This window comes from Canis lupus, chromosome 1 (genome assembly GCF_048164855.1).
Source record: "Canis lupus baileyi chromosome 1, mCanLup2.hap1, whole genome shotgun sequence".
Taxonomy (NCBI): Eukaryota; Metazoa; Chordata; class Mammalia; order Carnivora; family Canidae; genus Canis; species Canis lupus.
In genome coordinates this window covers 64,998,618-65,013,870 of record NC_132838.1, presented here as the reverse complement: position 1 = coordinate 65,013,870, position 15,253 = coordinate 64,998,618, and the positions used below count along the sequence as shown (strand labels likewise).

At 35.5% G+C, this 15,253-nt stretch overlaps 1 protein-coding gene across 1 annotated transcript in view; it reads right to left on the bottom strand.

Annotated features, from left to right (window-relative positions):
* Positions 1–4,852: 4,852 nt before the first annotated feature.
* The window catches only part of RNF217 (ring finger protein 217), a 132,433-nt gene continuing 122,032 nt past the window's right edge, over positions 4,853–15,253 (bottom strand). Inside the window, exon 6 of the mRNA XM_072777346.1 lies at positions 4,853–14,557. Coding sequence (XP_072633447.1) covers positions 14,484–14,557 — 74 coding nt within the window. The 3' untranslated portion in view covers positions 4,853–14,483. The remainder of the gene's footprint in view (positions 14,558–15,253) is intronic.

Genomic DNA, 15,253 nt, shown 5'->3' with positions numbered 1-15,253 from the left:
TTGTCATGTTCCTTTGTAAACTCTTCTCTCTGTCTAGAACTCCAAGTACATATACATTAGAACTTTTATATTGTCCCACAGATCCTTAAGATTCTATACATTTTTCTTCAATCTTCTTTTTTTCTGTTCTTTAGATAAAATAATTTTTATTAACCTATCCTCAAGTTTACTGACCCTTTGCTATTTCCATTACACTCTTGAACTCATCCAGCAGATTTTTCCAGATACCACATTTTTCAATGCTGAAGTTTTCATTTGGTTCTGTTTTTAACGATTTCTGTTTCTCTGCTGAGACTTCCTCTTTTCATTCATTTCTTCTTTTTCCAGCTTTCTCCCCTCCAGGGATCCCCTTTGCCCTGTCTTCTTTCTGTAGTTCTGAAGGCAGATAAAGATGGCAGATGGTTCCACTGGGATGCCAGCAGCTGCCCTCTACAAGCATGCCTTTGGGGCAAAATCATTAGTGGACAAGAACTGAGACCCTCTCCACCGTGAGGATTGCATCTCCACATTTTGACTCCCCACCACATTCTGATTGATCTTGTTTATTCTCAACTTTTTCAGGTGGTTGGATTTTTTTGTTGTGTTCCATGAGAAAGGATCCCTTGTAGGGGGTTTACACTAGTACCCCTCAGAACATTTATTTTTATTTTTTAAAAATTTTATTTGTTTATTTGAGTGAGAAAGAAGAGAGCACAAACAGGGGCAACAACAGAGGGAGAGAGAGAAGCAGGCTTCTTGCTGAGCAGGGGGCTTAAGGTGGGGCTCGATCCCAGGACCCCGAGCAGACCTGAGCCTCTCAGGCACCCCTACTTTTGTCTTATAAAACACATTTTAGGCAGATGGAATAAAAGTATGATGCAAAGAGCTAGAATTTTATAATAAAACATGGCTACCTGAAGCTTTAAGCACTTTTGTTCAGCCTCAAAGCAGTTTTTGATAAACCCTTTTGGGTTTATTTAAGAGTAATAGCACCAAGTTAAGTTGAAGCAGCCATCTAGAAATAGGTTTCAGGTTGTTTGCAATTGATACTTCTCTGTTCTGCTCCTGGTCATATGTCTAATGAATTGGATTATTGCAATTTTTCAGACCTATATTAATTCATTTGTATGGAATATAAACAAGAAGAGTGTTCTTAAGGGCTCTTAGCAAAGATATGAGAGATATTTAACGCTGTGTCTTAACGACCTGATAATTTTTTAGCAATAATGTATGAAGTGTTCCAATAGAAACCTCTTATTGACTTCAGTGGCCTTAAAAAATCTGATTCTGGGGTTGCCCACATGGCTCAGTCAGAAGGGTAAGCATCTGCCTTAGGCTCAGGTCATGATCTCAGGATCCTGGGATGGGGTCATGCTCCACACTCAGCAGGGAGTCTGCTTGTCCCTCTCCCTTCCCCCCTGCCGCCCCACCCAAATTGTGTGCAATCTCAAAAAATAAAATCTAAAAAACAAAACAAAGCAAAACAAAACAAGAAAAAAACACAAACCCCTGATTCTGCTTTCTATTTTTGTAATTATTAATTATAGCCTAATACTGAGCAAAGTTTAAATACCAAGTAATGGAAGGTGAGAACTGGATCAATCCATTCTTTTTTTTTTAAGTTTATTTATTTAGTTTTTAGTAATCTCTACACTCAACATAGGGCTTGAACTCATGACCTCAAGATCAAGAGTTGCTTGCTCTTCTGACTGAGCCAACCAGGGACCCCTCAATGGAGTCTTTCAAAAATGTTTTTCATCAAACCAAATGGCATTGGTATTTAGCTGTGTAGTGGATCGTCAATAAATAGTCCTCATGAAGCAGCTCCAAGAATAATGGAATGATTCTGAGTGCTTCTGGTGGCCACAGGAAATTTTACAGTGATGTGTGGGGTTTAGGTCACAGATTTCCTTAGAGGAGGACTGAATGGTTCTAGCAAGGAGCTAGCAACATGACTCCTAAAGTTCTTTGAGCAGTCTTTATTCTGTTGCTCAGATTCGGCTTACGGCCTCCTGGAGTTAATTGCAGCCGCCAGCCTTTCCTGCAGGGCCAGCTGCTTTTTATGGTCAGAGGAGATAAACAGAGGCTCAATAGGGGATCTATTTCTGGCCCTTGAAAGGGCCTCTGTGCCGCTGGGGAAAGGGGGAAATCATCCAACCTCCTCCGTGGAAGGCCTGGATGATTTCTTGGGGGCTGTCCTCCTCATCCTGGCACTTCCTGTACCCAGTTTAAATAATAGATCAGCTAAGAGAAACTAGCTTTACAACGTCTTAAAGTATGCAATCACGTCTAACTTGGCAAACCAAAATTCTAATTTGGCAAGCCAAGATGTGTGAATTGGATGTTGAATTACTGGTCCGGATAAGAAGCGTATTAATTTAGGGTCACAATTACAACCCCGGGACTGTTAATAACATTCTCTGGGTCAAGAGTAATTTGCTTGAGGGAAGGGAGAAGGGAGTTTCCGTTCAGCGTGCACTCCTCTGGGCCTCCTGTAAGAACAGTATCCACAGTATACTTATTTCCGTTGTGCAGTTGTTTAAGATCTAACTTTGCAAAATGCTGAAGGAGGTTTTTAATTGCTGTAGTTTGATTCTATTACCTATTGCTGCCAAGGTCACAGCGCCCACCAACAGAAAGTAGAATCCAGGCCTCTTGACACTACCCAGACCATCACATTTAGCTGATGTGAATTTCATGGTTAGAAATCCAAGCCAAGAACAAAACCCTTCGTTGCAATAGAAACATGAGGAAAAAATATCTTCTTTTACGATGATTTTTATTTCTGCAAAGAAACAGCCTCAGGTCCATAAACAGTACTTCCATCTTTATTTTTCACTATTATCAAGTGACTACACAAAAATGCATACTGTGAAAGGAGATAGAAAAATTTGATCCCAGTTCTAGGTAATAAATGTGCCACTCAAATGATTTTTTAGAGAGATGGGGTCCACCTGTATTGCTATTTAACTGCTTAGACTCACTTAAATTAGGATCACCGCCACAAGTAGAAGGGAGTAGTTGGAGTCAGGTTCTGAAAGGTTAGGTGACTTTCCAATTTTAATGTAAAATGTTGCTGCCATTGTACTGTAACAAGCAATCACATTTTCTAGAAGAAAAACAATGCTTGTATCAAATGGGTTGTTCATCGTAAAGAATTCCCTGCATCCTAGAACTAGGTTATTCTGGGAAACAGAGGATGTGGAGCGGGTTTTCCAAGTGGAAGTCTGGGCTACTCCATAGATTGCATGGTGGCCTAGCTTGGATCCTGTCTTAGGGCTGACCAGAAAATATCTCAAGTTTCTAGAGAACTCCATATAGGAAAGAGGGGAAAGTATTTTTTTACTTCTTCAAAAATATTTGTTGAGCCATTGATCTCTGCACATCAGACAGTGTTCTAATTACTGAGGCACCACCTACCAGGCATTTTAATCCTGCAACAACCCTTCTAGGTAAGCGTATTCTAATTTTACAGATGAAGAATTTGAGGTGCAAAGAGGTTAAGTAACTTCTAGTTCCCTGAGCTAAAAAGGAGAGCCTAAATTTGTAACTTGTCTATCTGGATCAAATGTCTATGTTCTTTCTATTATGCATGGTATGCATATTTATACATGTATATACATATGCATAAGGGGACACATATATATGATATAGGATATGTATAATATATATCATAAATTAAATATTTGAAACATATTTATACTAAAAGTAATGGTAGTTCATCTAAAACTAAAATTTAATTAAGTGTCTTATATTCAGTCTGATAACCATAGGGTTGTAGTCTCCTCCTGGCTGGCAAGGAAGCAGCAAGATGTCATCATGTTGCTCTAATTTTATTTCATGTTGGATTAGGACCCACCCATATGATTTCATTTTACCTTAATTACCTCATTATAAGCTGTACCTCCAAATACGGTCTCATTCTAAGGTGCTGGGGGTTAGGATTTCAACCTGTGAATTTTGGGGGATACAATTCGGCCCCCTAAAAGGCCGTACTAGACAAGAGTGGGCCTTGAATCCAATGACTGAAGAGAAGACAACACAAGTCAAAGAATACCAAGGATTGCTGGCAACTACCGGACACGAGAGAGAGGCATGAAACAGTCTTCCTCAGGGCCTCCAGAAGGAACCAACCCACTGAAGCTTTAATTTTGTACTTCGGTCTCCAGAAATGTGAGAGGATACGTTTCTGTTGTTTTATGCCATCCAGCTTGTGGTACTTTGTTATGTCAGCGCTGGGAAACAAATACAAAGTGCTGTGTTCAGTAGTGATTTGCAAAGAATGTTCAACAGTGGAGGCCACGGTGATGTGTCCCATGTGGCACGGCCAGGATGGTATTCTGTGGGAGAGGATGCTGGGCCTGAGGAGCATGGAGGAGAAGATGTTCAGTGGAGCAGGAGAAGATAGGGAACCAGCCTGTAGAAAGACACAGGCACTTGACATGGTCTTTCCGGGTTGGAGAAAGGCTAGAATTGGATCATTTGAACTAACTTTAAAAATCAGTTACACAGATCCAAATTGAACTGCTGAAAGAGACCTTAGAGATCGCCATTGCACTCCTTATTTTAGGTATGTGGCTAACCTAGTATCACCAACCAAATTAGTCAAAGAATTCAAGATAGAAATCCATTGTCGAAACCCTTGCCTGGCACCAGTGTTGGAGCCTGGCCTTCTCCTAAATGCATGTGCGGTGATTTTTATAGCACAGCAGGAGCTCAGTACATGTTTACTGAAAAAAAAATTAACTGAATAAATAATATTGAATGGATTTTCAATGAATGAATAAGTCAGAGAGAAAATAATCTTGCCGCTGTCAAATTTTACCTTTTCATTTCTTTAAATTCCAAATGTACTGAAAAAAGGACAAGAGTCTTCTCTTTTAAAAACGTTTATTAAGCATTGCTAGATGACGTTGCATGATGTATCACACACATCATGCGAGTAAACAGCACTCCACAGGAATCCATACAACAGCTCATACAGTGACAATAAAAATAGTTGATTCCCATTACAGTTTTCATCCAAGTAGAGTGTCATTATATCCTTCCATGAGATCTGATCTCATAATTAAGATTATCCTTCCATTCTAAACCAACCAACCAAAAACAATAAAAAAAAAAAAAAAAAAAAGCCCAACCACAACAAAAGGCCATAGGGACATGACCAAAAGTCCAAAATTTGACTCCAGAATATTACAAAGTATCCACCTTTTGAAAGATTTGCCCCTAAAATTTGTGTGATCTGACACTTGGGTTGTTTTTACTGCCAGCAGCAAGTGAGACTGTATTTGCTAACAAGGAGCAGTACACTGACACGTATCCACTGAAAATTCTTGAGGTAATAGATTTTTAAATTTTACTGCTTAAAAAAAAAAATCTGTTAATTTCCAAGTCCTGTCCAGCAGGACATATCTGTTGGCAGGAAGATTCTTTTCCTCTTTTTATCTTTGTCAAATATGTACACATATTTTCATATAAAACCTGTGTCTTTGTCTTTTCTAAGCACATGATTTATTTTAATTATTCACCATACATTCATCAGGAAAAGTTCAATTATATACTATGATACATGAAGAATACAACAAAACCGGCTTTTTATATAAAGCTAACATAAAAGCAAAGACCAAGAAGAGCAAAATAACATTATACAAAATATCTTGGTATTGATAAAGCCCACTGTGAATGATTACATGTATATAGCCAAACACCATGTGGTTCCACATCTGTGTAGACGTAGATTACAAATAACATATTGCCAAAGACAAGCTGTAGGAAACAGATCAAATTCCTGAAGCTCCATATATTTACTTTTATTTTTAATGCTTTTCTGTAAAGTAGTTTTGTCCTAATTGGAGCTATAAAGGCTGACAGCCATTCCAACCTACGTTTCAAATTTTAATAATCAGCATTCCTTTTTTTTTTTTTTTGCAGTTTAAAAGTACATTTCAATAATAACGTCTTCAAATTATGATGTTTAATACCCTTTTAAAAAATTCTTTAGCTTAAAAATAAACACTGAATTTAAGAAAAATATATTGGCTAACCTGCTGTTCCAGAGATAATACAGTGGGTTAAGGTAGCAAATGCAGCCTATATACAAGACTAAAGATACACTGTCTCATCAGCACTTTAAATACAGGGGCCAAGGAACACTCACAAAAAATATATGGCTCTTTAGGTAAGAAATAAAGTCAAGTGAAAAAAATAAGGCACTAATAACATATATAAATGTTATATACTCTCATCACACAAAGCACCATATGGAAGGTTAAGGAAGTATACATTAGTGCTATTGGAAAAGGGAATTTATTCCCCATTCCTTACTTTCTTTTCAGTAATTAATGCATAAACATTGAAACGGTAGGGGGGGAAATTATATATTATACAAAAATCACAACTCATGGAGCCAACAGCAGGAAATATTCATTTGGAAATAAGCTGATTACTCTAACAATGTAAGAAGTTAAAGTCTTCGAATACTCCCTATTTTCCAACATTTTCACCTCAATGGGATCTGTTACTTCCTATTCCAATTCTCTTTCAGGGATCTCTACATAGTATTACCATCTAGTTTCTCATTTTATTTCTCCTGCCTCTTTTAAAAAATATACTCAAAATAGTTTCCTCCACATAGTTTTATGAATACCAAAGTTAATAGTATGACAAATGAAATGTAGAAAAAGTTAAAAAATAAAACCACATACACATTTTCCAATATCATTGAAAGAGAAAATCTCTTTTCAGCTAGGCTCATTTTAAACATGAGAAATATTGTAATTTATATTACCTGGAAATTGGTTACAAATTTTACAGAAAACAAAAAATACACAATTTAATGAAATGATGGACAAGATCGTTAGAAACCACTAGTGAGAGTCGTTCATTTTAAAATTAAGAAATTTCTTCTCCTTTGCTATTGTTCATGAGAATATAATTAAAATGGGACATATTATGATAATTCGAATGGGAAATGGCTATATCTAGAGCTGTAATTTCTGAATATATAGCAATAACAGATTAAACACTGAAATTTATTTTTTAGCATTTTACACTCTTTTGAAAAAAGAGAATATGAATAATTTAATTGCCCCATAGTTTTGCAATAGATATACACATATAAATATATTTGTTTCATGAATATATCTCATGCCCAATTTTATTTAAAATAAAAACAAAACCAACTTGTAGTTTCTTAATAATGTATTAACATTTTAATGCCACTGTTGTGTTCCTTCTACACATTATTTCTGTGATCTTTCAGAATTTACTACTTATTAATAATTGATTTCAAATAAGCAACAAGTTTGCCAATTAATTTTTACATTAAAAATCTATAAGACGTTGTTCTTGTCAAGGTACATGGTAATGTGCATATATAAACCAATTACTGTTCTGGGTCATAAGAAATATGATTGGTCTATTCTTTTCAATGCCATATACAGAATTTTAATTATGATGAAAATGTTCTAATAACAAAATTAAAGCATTGCCATATGAAACTTAAAAAAGGGGCCTGAGGGAAAATGTTTGTAGTCAGCTGATAAAAACTCATGATACTTGGTCTAGAATTTTCTTTATAAAGCACACCTATTTTTTAAAAACTAAAAAATTCAAATATATAAAACATTTAGATAGTTTTTACTTGAAAGAAGCAGTTAAAGTATATTTGGACATAGAGGAAGTAATATGTTAATGAAAAAATATTATTTTTAAGAATTTGACTGGATTATTGAGACGATTTCATTAGGTGAATACCTAACAACTTCCCAGGGAACTGATGATCAACAGCACAGGATCTCAGCTAGAAGGAGAAATCGGAAATAACATTATTTCAACAATTACTGGGGCCCTTAACACCCAAGTTTGACTTTCCCTTGGACTCTTCCATAACATATACCCAAACTATGCTAAATATACCTGAATGTTACTTATACCTAAATCGTATCACTGAAGATGTTGAACATTTGCAAATGACAAATGGTTTCTCTAGAATAAGGCTAATGTCACGTACATTCAATGTTACTACTTTATATTATCAAAATGTCTAATAATGTTCACGGAGTATGAACCCGTGCTCAAATCTTATATACAAATGCTATACTACTTAAAGCCAGTCCCAAGTCCAAGCTGTAGGACTTTTTGCTGACACAAAGACCCAAAACCAGACACGTGGCCATTTTGGATGAATCATAAAGGACTTGGGATCAGGTCTGATGAATATCCACATGCGCTCTCTGTCCAATTAATAAGCAAACACAACACTGACTTTACAACATTCATGAAGCAATTTCTGAAGCTTGGTCTTAGAGTATTATAGGCTCTCTGATCCAATTGACATCTGTTCATTTTATTTCTTGTCAGAGGGGCTAGGCAGGGGTCTCCAAATCCCATCAAGAAGAGGGGTGCTCCTCACATATTTCAATTTACAAAGTACGCCAAGGTGAATTTACTACCAGAGCCAAACTATGGAGTCCTTTCAGAATTTGAATTTCATTTCACTAGTCAACAGAGTTAGTGAGATGGAATTTAATCCACAGTTGGCCAAGACGGGAAGGGGACAGAAGAGGGAAAAACCTAGATTACTAGGAAATCTAAAGAAAACGGGAACTTCATGTTGAAGTATATGAGCATTACTTCAAAAACAGGGAAGAAAGTCACTTAATAATGACAGTGACAAAAATAAAACAGTGACAAAAATGTGGGATAAACTTGAAAAACAAAAATATTTTCTATGCCAGTAAGTCTGTATGACTTAAGTGCTGCAGAGTTAAATATACCTAATTAAATTTCTTTTATAAGCTGAAAGGAAGTGACAAAGAGGCAGTGGTAATATTTTGTGTATTTAAAAAATAATTTTTTTTGCCTTTAAAGTAATATTATTCTCAAAAAAGTCACTTTTTTAGCCAAAACATAAATAAAAATTAAAAATAATATAGATCGTGATACACGTAATTACATCCTTCTATAATTGGCAATCAGTACCAGGATCTAAGAGCTGTGTGATTTATGACGGCTTCAGCTAATGCTCCAAACAGACAATTACAAGTCTCACACTATGTGACTCTCTACTTCTTGGATTTTGATAAAGTCGGCTAAAGTACTACTCTCGTAACAGGGATCTACAGTAGCAGTCCCACATTCACAATTGGCTATAAAATGTGTATTAGCCCCATCCTCAGACCCAGAGTTATAAAGGAGCTCTACTGCATTTCTCCTTTGAGGATTTGCATCATCGGTTTGCATTTGAAAAGGTCACATTTCACAATCCTGAATAAATCCCAAAGTTTAGAACTCTGGTTCAGACCACGTGTTAATGCTTCTCTAAAGTTATTTCAGTTTTATATATAATTTAGATGTATGTATTAAAAATGGGATTTTGCAACTTATTTTCCAGAGGAAGGAGATCATAATTAAATTACAGAAATTTTAAAAAATAATGCTCAAGGTGGCTGTTGGTGATAGTTTTGATTTACTACTAGTTTCTAGCCAGTGGAATTTTTATAGTTTTCATGAAAAATGAAAATGAAGTTAAAATGCCGTAGAAGTGAACTTAAGATTTTAACAAACATTACAGCTAGGTTATTAGGTAACATTTATTAATTACCTGTTATGTTTGAGCTCCTGATATCAATTTTTAGAATTAGTGTAATTTCAGGAACTTAGCTATGTTTTTTTTTCTGAGGATATTTTACTTGTTTTAAATTTTTGGCTCTGATTTCTACCCTCCTCCTCACCCCAAATTTAAAGAGGTGACTTATATTTACTAATACTGTCATTCTACTGTCTCCATCAAAATATATGTAACCCCTTTTTTAATTCTGTCAAATTACTTAAATGGCACAAGTATTTTAAAGTGCATTATTGAATTTTAAGGCTATATTTATAATAGACTTTAACACAAAACAATAAAGCTGACAACAAGAAAAATTACTTTCAATAACTCGGATAGATTTCAGCAGCAGGTAAAAAAAGATATGCATGTAATCCATTGTAAAGACTCACATTAAGGCATATGGGCAGTTTGCTATAAAATTAAAAAATAAAATGGCTTTTGGCATGATTTAAAAAAATGTACTTAATGAAGGATGTCAATCTCATTTAGGCCACTAGCTTTTTCTATAATTATAAATTTAACAGGCAGCATAAAGTCAAATGTTAAACACAACTGCGATGTTTGACAAGGGAGAAGCTGGATCAATGTCTTGGCAGATGGACTTAATTTGACGAAGCTCAAGAAGGTATATTGATGGTTTGCACGTGCCAGAGCGAGCTTCTCACCTGTCTCATTTTTCCTCCTCTTTTGCAGTGAAGAGGAGCTAATTAGAGTCAGCAGAGGAATGGAGAAAAGCCAGACTGACTGGACAAGATTACAGTGGTTTGATGATATTTTAGGGGAGCCAAGGGCCATATATTTGGGTGGTAGGACTGAATGATAAAGGCTCAGCTAGGGGCTTGGGGCTCAAGAGATGGTGGGTGGCAGAGGACAGGCCATTTCCAGATAGGCACCGCTGAATCCTGATACCACAGTCCAGAAAGCACAGTGAGAGATAACAAGGTTGTGATCTTGTTGTGTTTAATTATCTTTGATTGCTTTCCTGTCTGTTCTATCTTCAGCATCAATAGCACCTATCAGAAAATCAAAGTGGTGGCAACAAGCGGTTGCTTGTACCAAAAGGTTTGACCCTTCTTCTCTTCTTAACTCCACATGCAGAACGTCTTAGGAAGCTTCTGGGATTCTTCAAAAAATGAGTGTTTCATGTTCTTCCAGACTTATAAGCATCCCAACAAACTACCAAACCTTACAAATAATCAGATTTATTTTTTGTAGATAACTGTGATCATTCATGATTTCCAATATATTGCTTCCTATTTCTCACAATGGCATAATTAAGTTCCTTTGTGGTGCAACATGCATGAACATGGATAGTATTTTAAAAATGTGCCAAACATTATCAGTTTAGCTATTTCCTTTAAATCCCTCAAATTTTAAAAAGGGGCAATCCAAATATCAATGGATCTTATAGGCATCCCACATTATCTTATAGACATCTCATTGCATTTTCTTTATTGGAATAAGATGGACTTTCCTTTATGAGTTTTGGCCACATATTTATTTGGCTAATCAAGCAGGAGGGAAATTATCCTGCAAAAGATGCTTTTCTTTAAAAACTCCTACATAATCTTTCTTTTTCTCCAAGAAAAGGGTCTCAAATATATGGTTTCATTCACTGAAAACACAGTAAAATTTTATTACAAATATCTTATAAAAAACAAATTTCAAAAGTTATGGAAATGTGTACATAAAGTGATAAAAATATATGTAAAAGTTCTTCGCTGATGCTTTGTACTAGAGAAGTAAAAACAATCTCAATGTCCATTCAATAGGGACTAATTAAGTAAAGGATAGCCCCACAATGGAATATGTAGTAATTTACAAAAGAATGAGGTAACTCTATTTAAACACTTATGGAAAGGTGTCTACTAATGTATAATAAATGAAAAATAGTCATAGAACATTAAGACTATTATTCTATTTGTATAAAACTAATACACATTGGACATATACAAACACACACATATTTGCAGAAAGTTTCTGGAAGGATGCATATCAAAACATTAACAGTGGTTACCCCTAGAAAATAAGGGGTGGGGCAGAGAAGATGAATTTGTATTTTATAATTTTATAGGGTTTGATTTTTTTAAAGGAGTATATATTACATTTACAATAAAAAGTGACAAGCTTTGGATAGAATGCTATTTATTTTATGTGTACGCTTCTTCTTCTAAAGTAGCTTTTAGAATTTATCCCAAAAGTTACTACTGTTTTACGTTCAATGTTGGCACCAACATATAAATAATCCTTCTTATTTTCTTCTTTCTTTTTAAAGATCTTGACAATACTTAGTAAAAACGTTTACAAATTACTATTTTAAGTCACTATCAGGGAAAAGCCCAATATATACCAACTTTGAAAGAGAAAAATGCATACATTAATTTTAAAAAAATCTATGAAATAGAAAAATGAAAACCCTGTGCAACACTGTGTACAGTATCTCAAGCATTGGTGAAAGAGCCTTCATTGATAACAGACACCAGTTTGTAGCTGGGAAATTGGAACGTTTCTAAATAATATAAAAGTATCTCCAAAAGATAAGTTATTCAAAGGAAGGAATAAAAATCCCTGAGTAGGTCAAAGACAAGAGATACAGTAACCTAAGAAAATAGATTATCTAAGACCAGAGAGTATATTATTTAGCCAGTTGGTATATATGTATGTGGCATTTGTATTTATATGCAGCTAAGGAAATATTATATATGTGTGTATGTAGGATTACATATATATACACACACACACGATACATACACATATCCACTAGATTTAGAATTCATAACATTCACATATTGTCAAGCTAACACGTAAGTCCAGAAAAAATGAATTTACAAAAATTAAGCACTTTTATGACAGAATGACAAGGATTTAGGATAGGAATTTTCATTCTCTTGTTTTAATACTGGAGCAGATACAATAGGCACTCAAAATTATTTCTTTGATGGATGGATGGATGGATGGATGAATGGTAAGATGAATTCGTGAAATTAGAGCATCACTTTTTCTTGCAGTGTGTCATGCTTTAGAAATATGCCATTGTAGAGTCATAAATGGCACCCTCTCCTCTACCTGAACATAGACTAGTCCAGAAATCGCAGGATAGCTATTCTGAGTGTTACTCAGAAGGAGTGGAATTGTGCTAGCTCATTATCCATGCAAGCAAACTTCACTATCATGGACTTTTTAGGCCTAATAAAAATGATAAGTACTTTTCTATTTCAGAGCCCAAGACAAACTATCCATGTTAATGCATGTTTTATCACAGAATTTATTATGATTCAGATAAGGCTGCTGACAAATAATGCTACATTGATGCAGACGGGTAATTCTAAGGATTTGGAGATAAGCACAAACTTCAGACTTCTTAGGGGTCTTTACCCATTATTCTGATGAACTTTCATGATGAAAACAAAGGAATAACATAGTTCAGTTGCTCATCCTTGTCTACTTTTTAAAGACATCTCAGTTTGGTAAAACTTCCTGAAGATATTTCCTTCATTTTTCCAAAACTGTTTCTATTTCAGAAAAACCCATGAACACAAAAAGTTGTGTTTTCAAATGACTCCATCCATAAAGATATCAACACATTTGATAGTATTTGAGCAGTAAGCATAAGAAAAACTCTTCAAAACTGTATTTTTTTAAATGAAAATCTTGGAGACTGTTAAAAAGATAAAAAAGAGAAAGAGAGAGAGAGAAAGAGAGCTGAGGGTAGTAAGTGGGGTTACCAATACTATCACAACTTGACCTAAAGCAGAATTATCTGTAATTACAAGCTGATTAAAAAATTAGAACAGTGATTTGTTTAAAGGCTTAAGCAGTTTTTGCTACAGCGAATTTGTTTTTTAAACTAAATAATCCCATCTGAAGGATTTGTTCATTTAGTAAAACATGTATGCCAAAATATAAGATCTGAAAAGACTGAACATTCTGGCCTTGAGAATTTCCTAAAAGCAGCCTATCAGTTTCATCAGTTAATAAAGTTTGATGATCTTTGAGGTGACCTTGCACAAATTTCTGGTGTATGTGTGTGTGTGTGTGTGTGTGTGTGTGTGTATGTGAGAGAGAGAGAGAGAGAGCAAGGAATAGAAAGGGTCAACATCAAAATAGACTGTTGTCTACATTGACTTTAATTCAGCATATTACCAAAATATGCCCAGAAAGGAACTGTCCTCTTTAAATACGTCTATGAAAAAATGGAAAAATAGTGTAGAGGCATAGAAGTTGACAAATACAAGGTTATTGGACCTAGTTTTAATACATATACTTATATTCACACACATTCACACCCCTGCACATATATACTCCAGTAACTCATGATTCTTCTCAGTAATTTTGTTTCATTAGTTCCCTTTTGGGCATTGAGATTTCTAACAATTACAGCATCCAAAGGATGGAGGAATTATACTGCTTGGGCCCCAGGTAAAGACAGGCGCATACGGTGAGCCTTCATCTTCTGAAAAGTGGCCTCGCTTGTTTGTACAGGTGGGATGATTTCAGCTATTCACACCAAGTCTCAGAAGAGGGCCTGCAAGGAGGTTTAGGTACAAAGAGGGTCCAAACAACGCTTAAGAGAGGCATGCTCAGACAATTCTGAGGATAACTGGTTCTTAATTAAAATATTTTCTTCCAAGAACCAGTAAGAAGGTCAGAGCTATGATACAGATATTTATAGTCTATGAAAGTGACCATTTTTCAAAAGCAGCAAACTGTATAAGGAAAGGACAGGATACCATGTAGGGAGTGCACCGGCACGAGAGGCATTGTGGCTTGCAGAGAACCACAGGGAGATGGGACAGGACGCAGTGTTTCTCAAGATGTGACTCTCAGATGAGTGTGCCATTCTGTGTGGCTCCTACCCGGCCTGGCCTAGTTACATGAAATCATCCGCATTTTACCAGTGCATTCCTGTCCGTGATCTCTTTCTCTGTTTTTTACAAAGGCAATAGATAGGAAATACAAATAAACCTGAGGGGGGAAAAGACAAAAACAAATTAGGAGGAGAGGCATTTAGGTTTACATAGTTGAACAGTTCCCACTTTCCATTTTTTGTCTTGCAGTCTTTTACAAATAATCGCCATTTAGCAATGCATACAGATGAACAGGGGGGAGATACCTATGTCATGAAGTGTTCTTTACTTCTGTAACATTTCATTCTGTGTTAGTTCTCTGTGGTTCTCTCCTCCTTCTAAGAGCCTCTATGACACCAGTTTGAACACGGGATTGTGTTTTTTGTCAAAATATCTAATCCTAGGTTTGACTTCTTTACTATCTCTAGTTGCATCATTTGCAGCCTGATAGGACACTTTGGTTTCAGGCAGGATAGCATATGGGCCATAGAGCCAAATGCCAGGTTCAATTCCTGGTTCTTCTTCAATTCCACATATGAAGTCCTAGTAAGCCTGGTTTCCTCAACCATTAAATGTAAATAGTAAGATTATCCACCTCCTAAAGTCCTTCCTAGATTGTAAGGACGTGAATACCAGTTACTGTATAATTCTATGTGTCCTGTACATGTAAATTGCTTGCTAAATAGAACTTCACATATGAATATTTGTTTTATTTAGAATAGAAAAAAGAAATCCCGACTACTATGTGGGGAACAGTCATAAAAACAATCTCTATCTATAGCGCTGAATTTAAAATTCTCTAAAGCAATGGTTC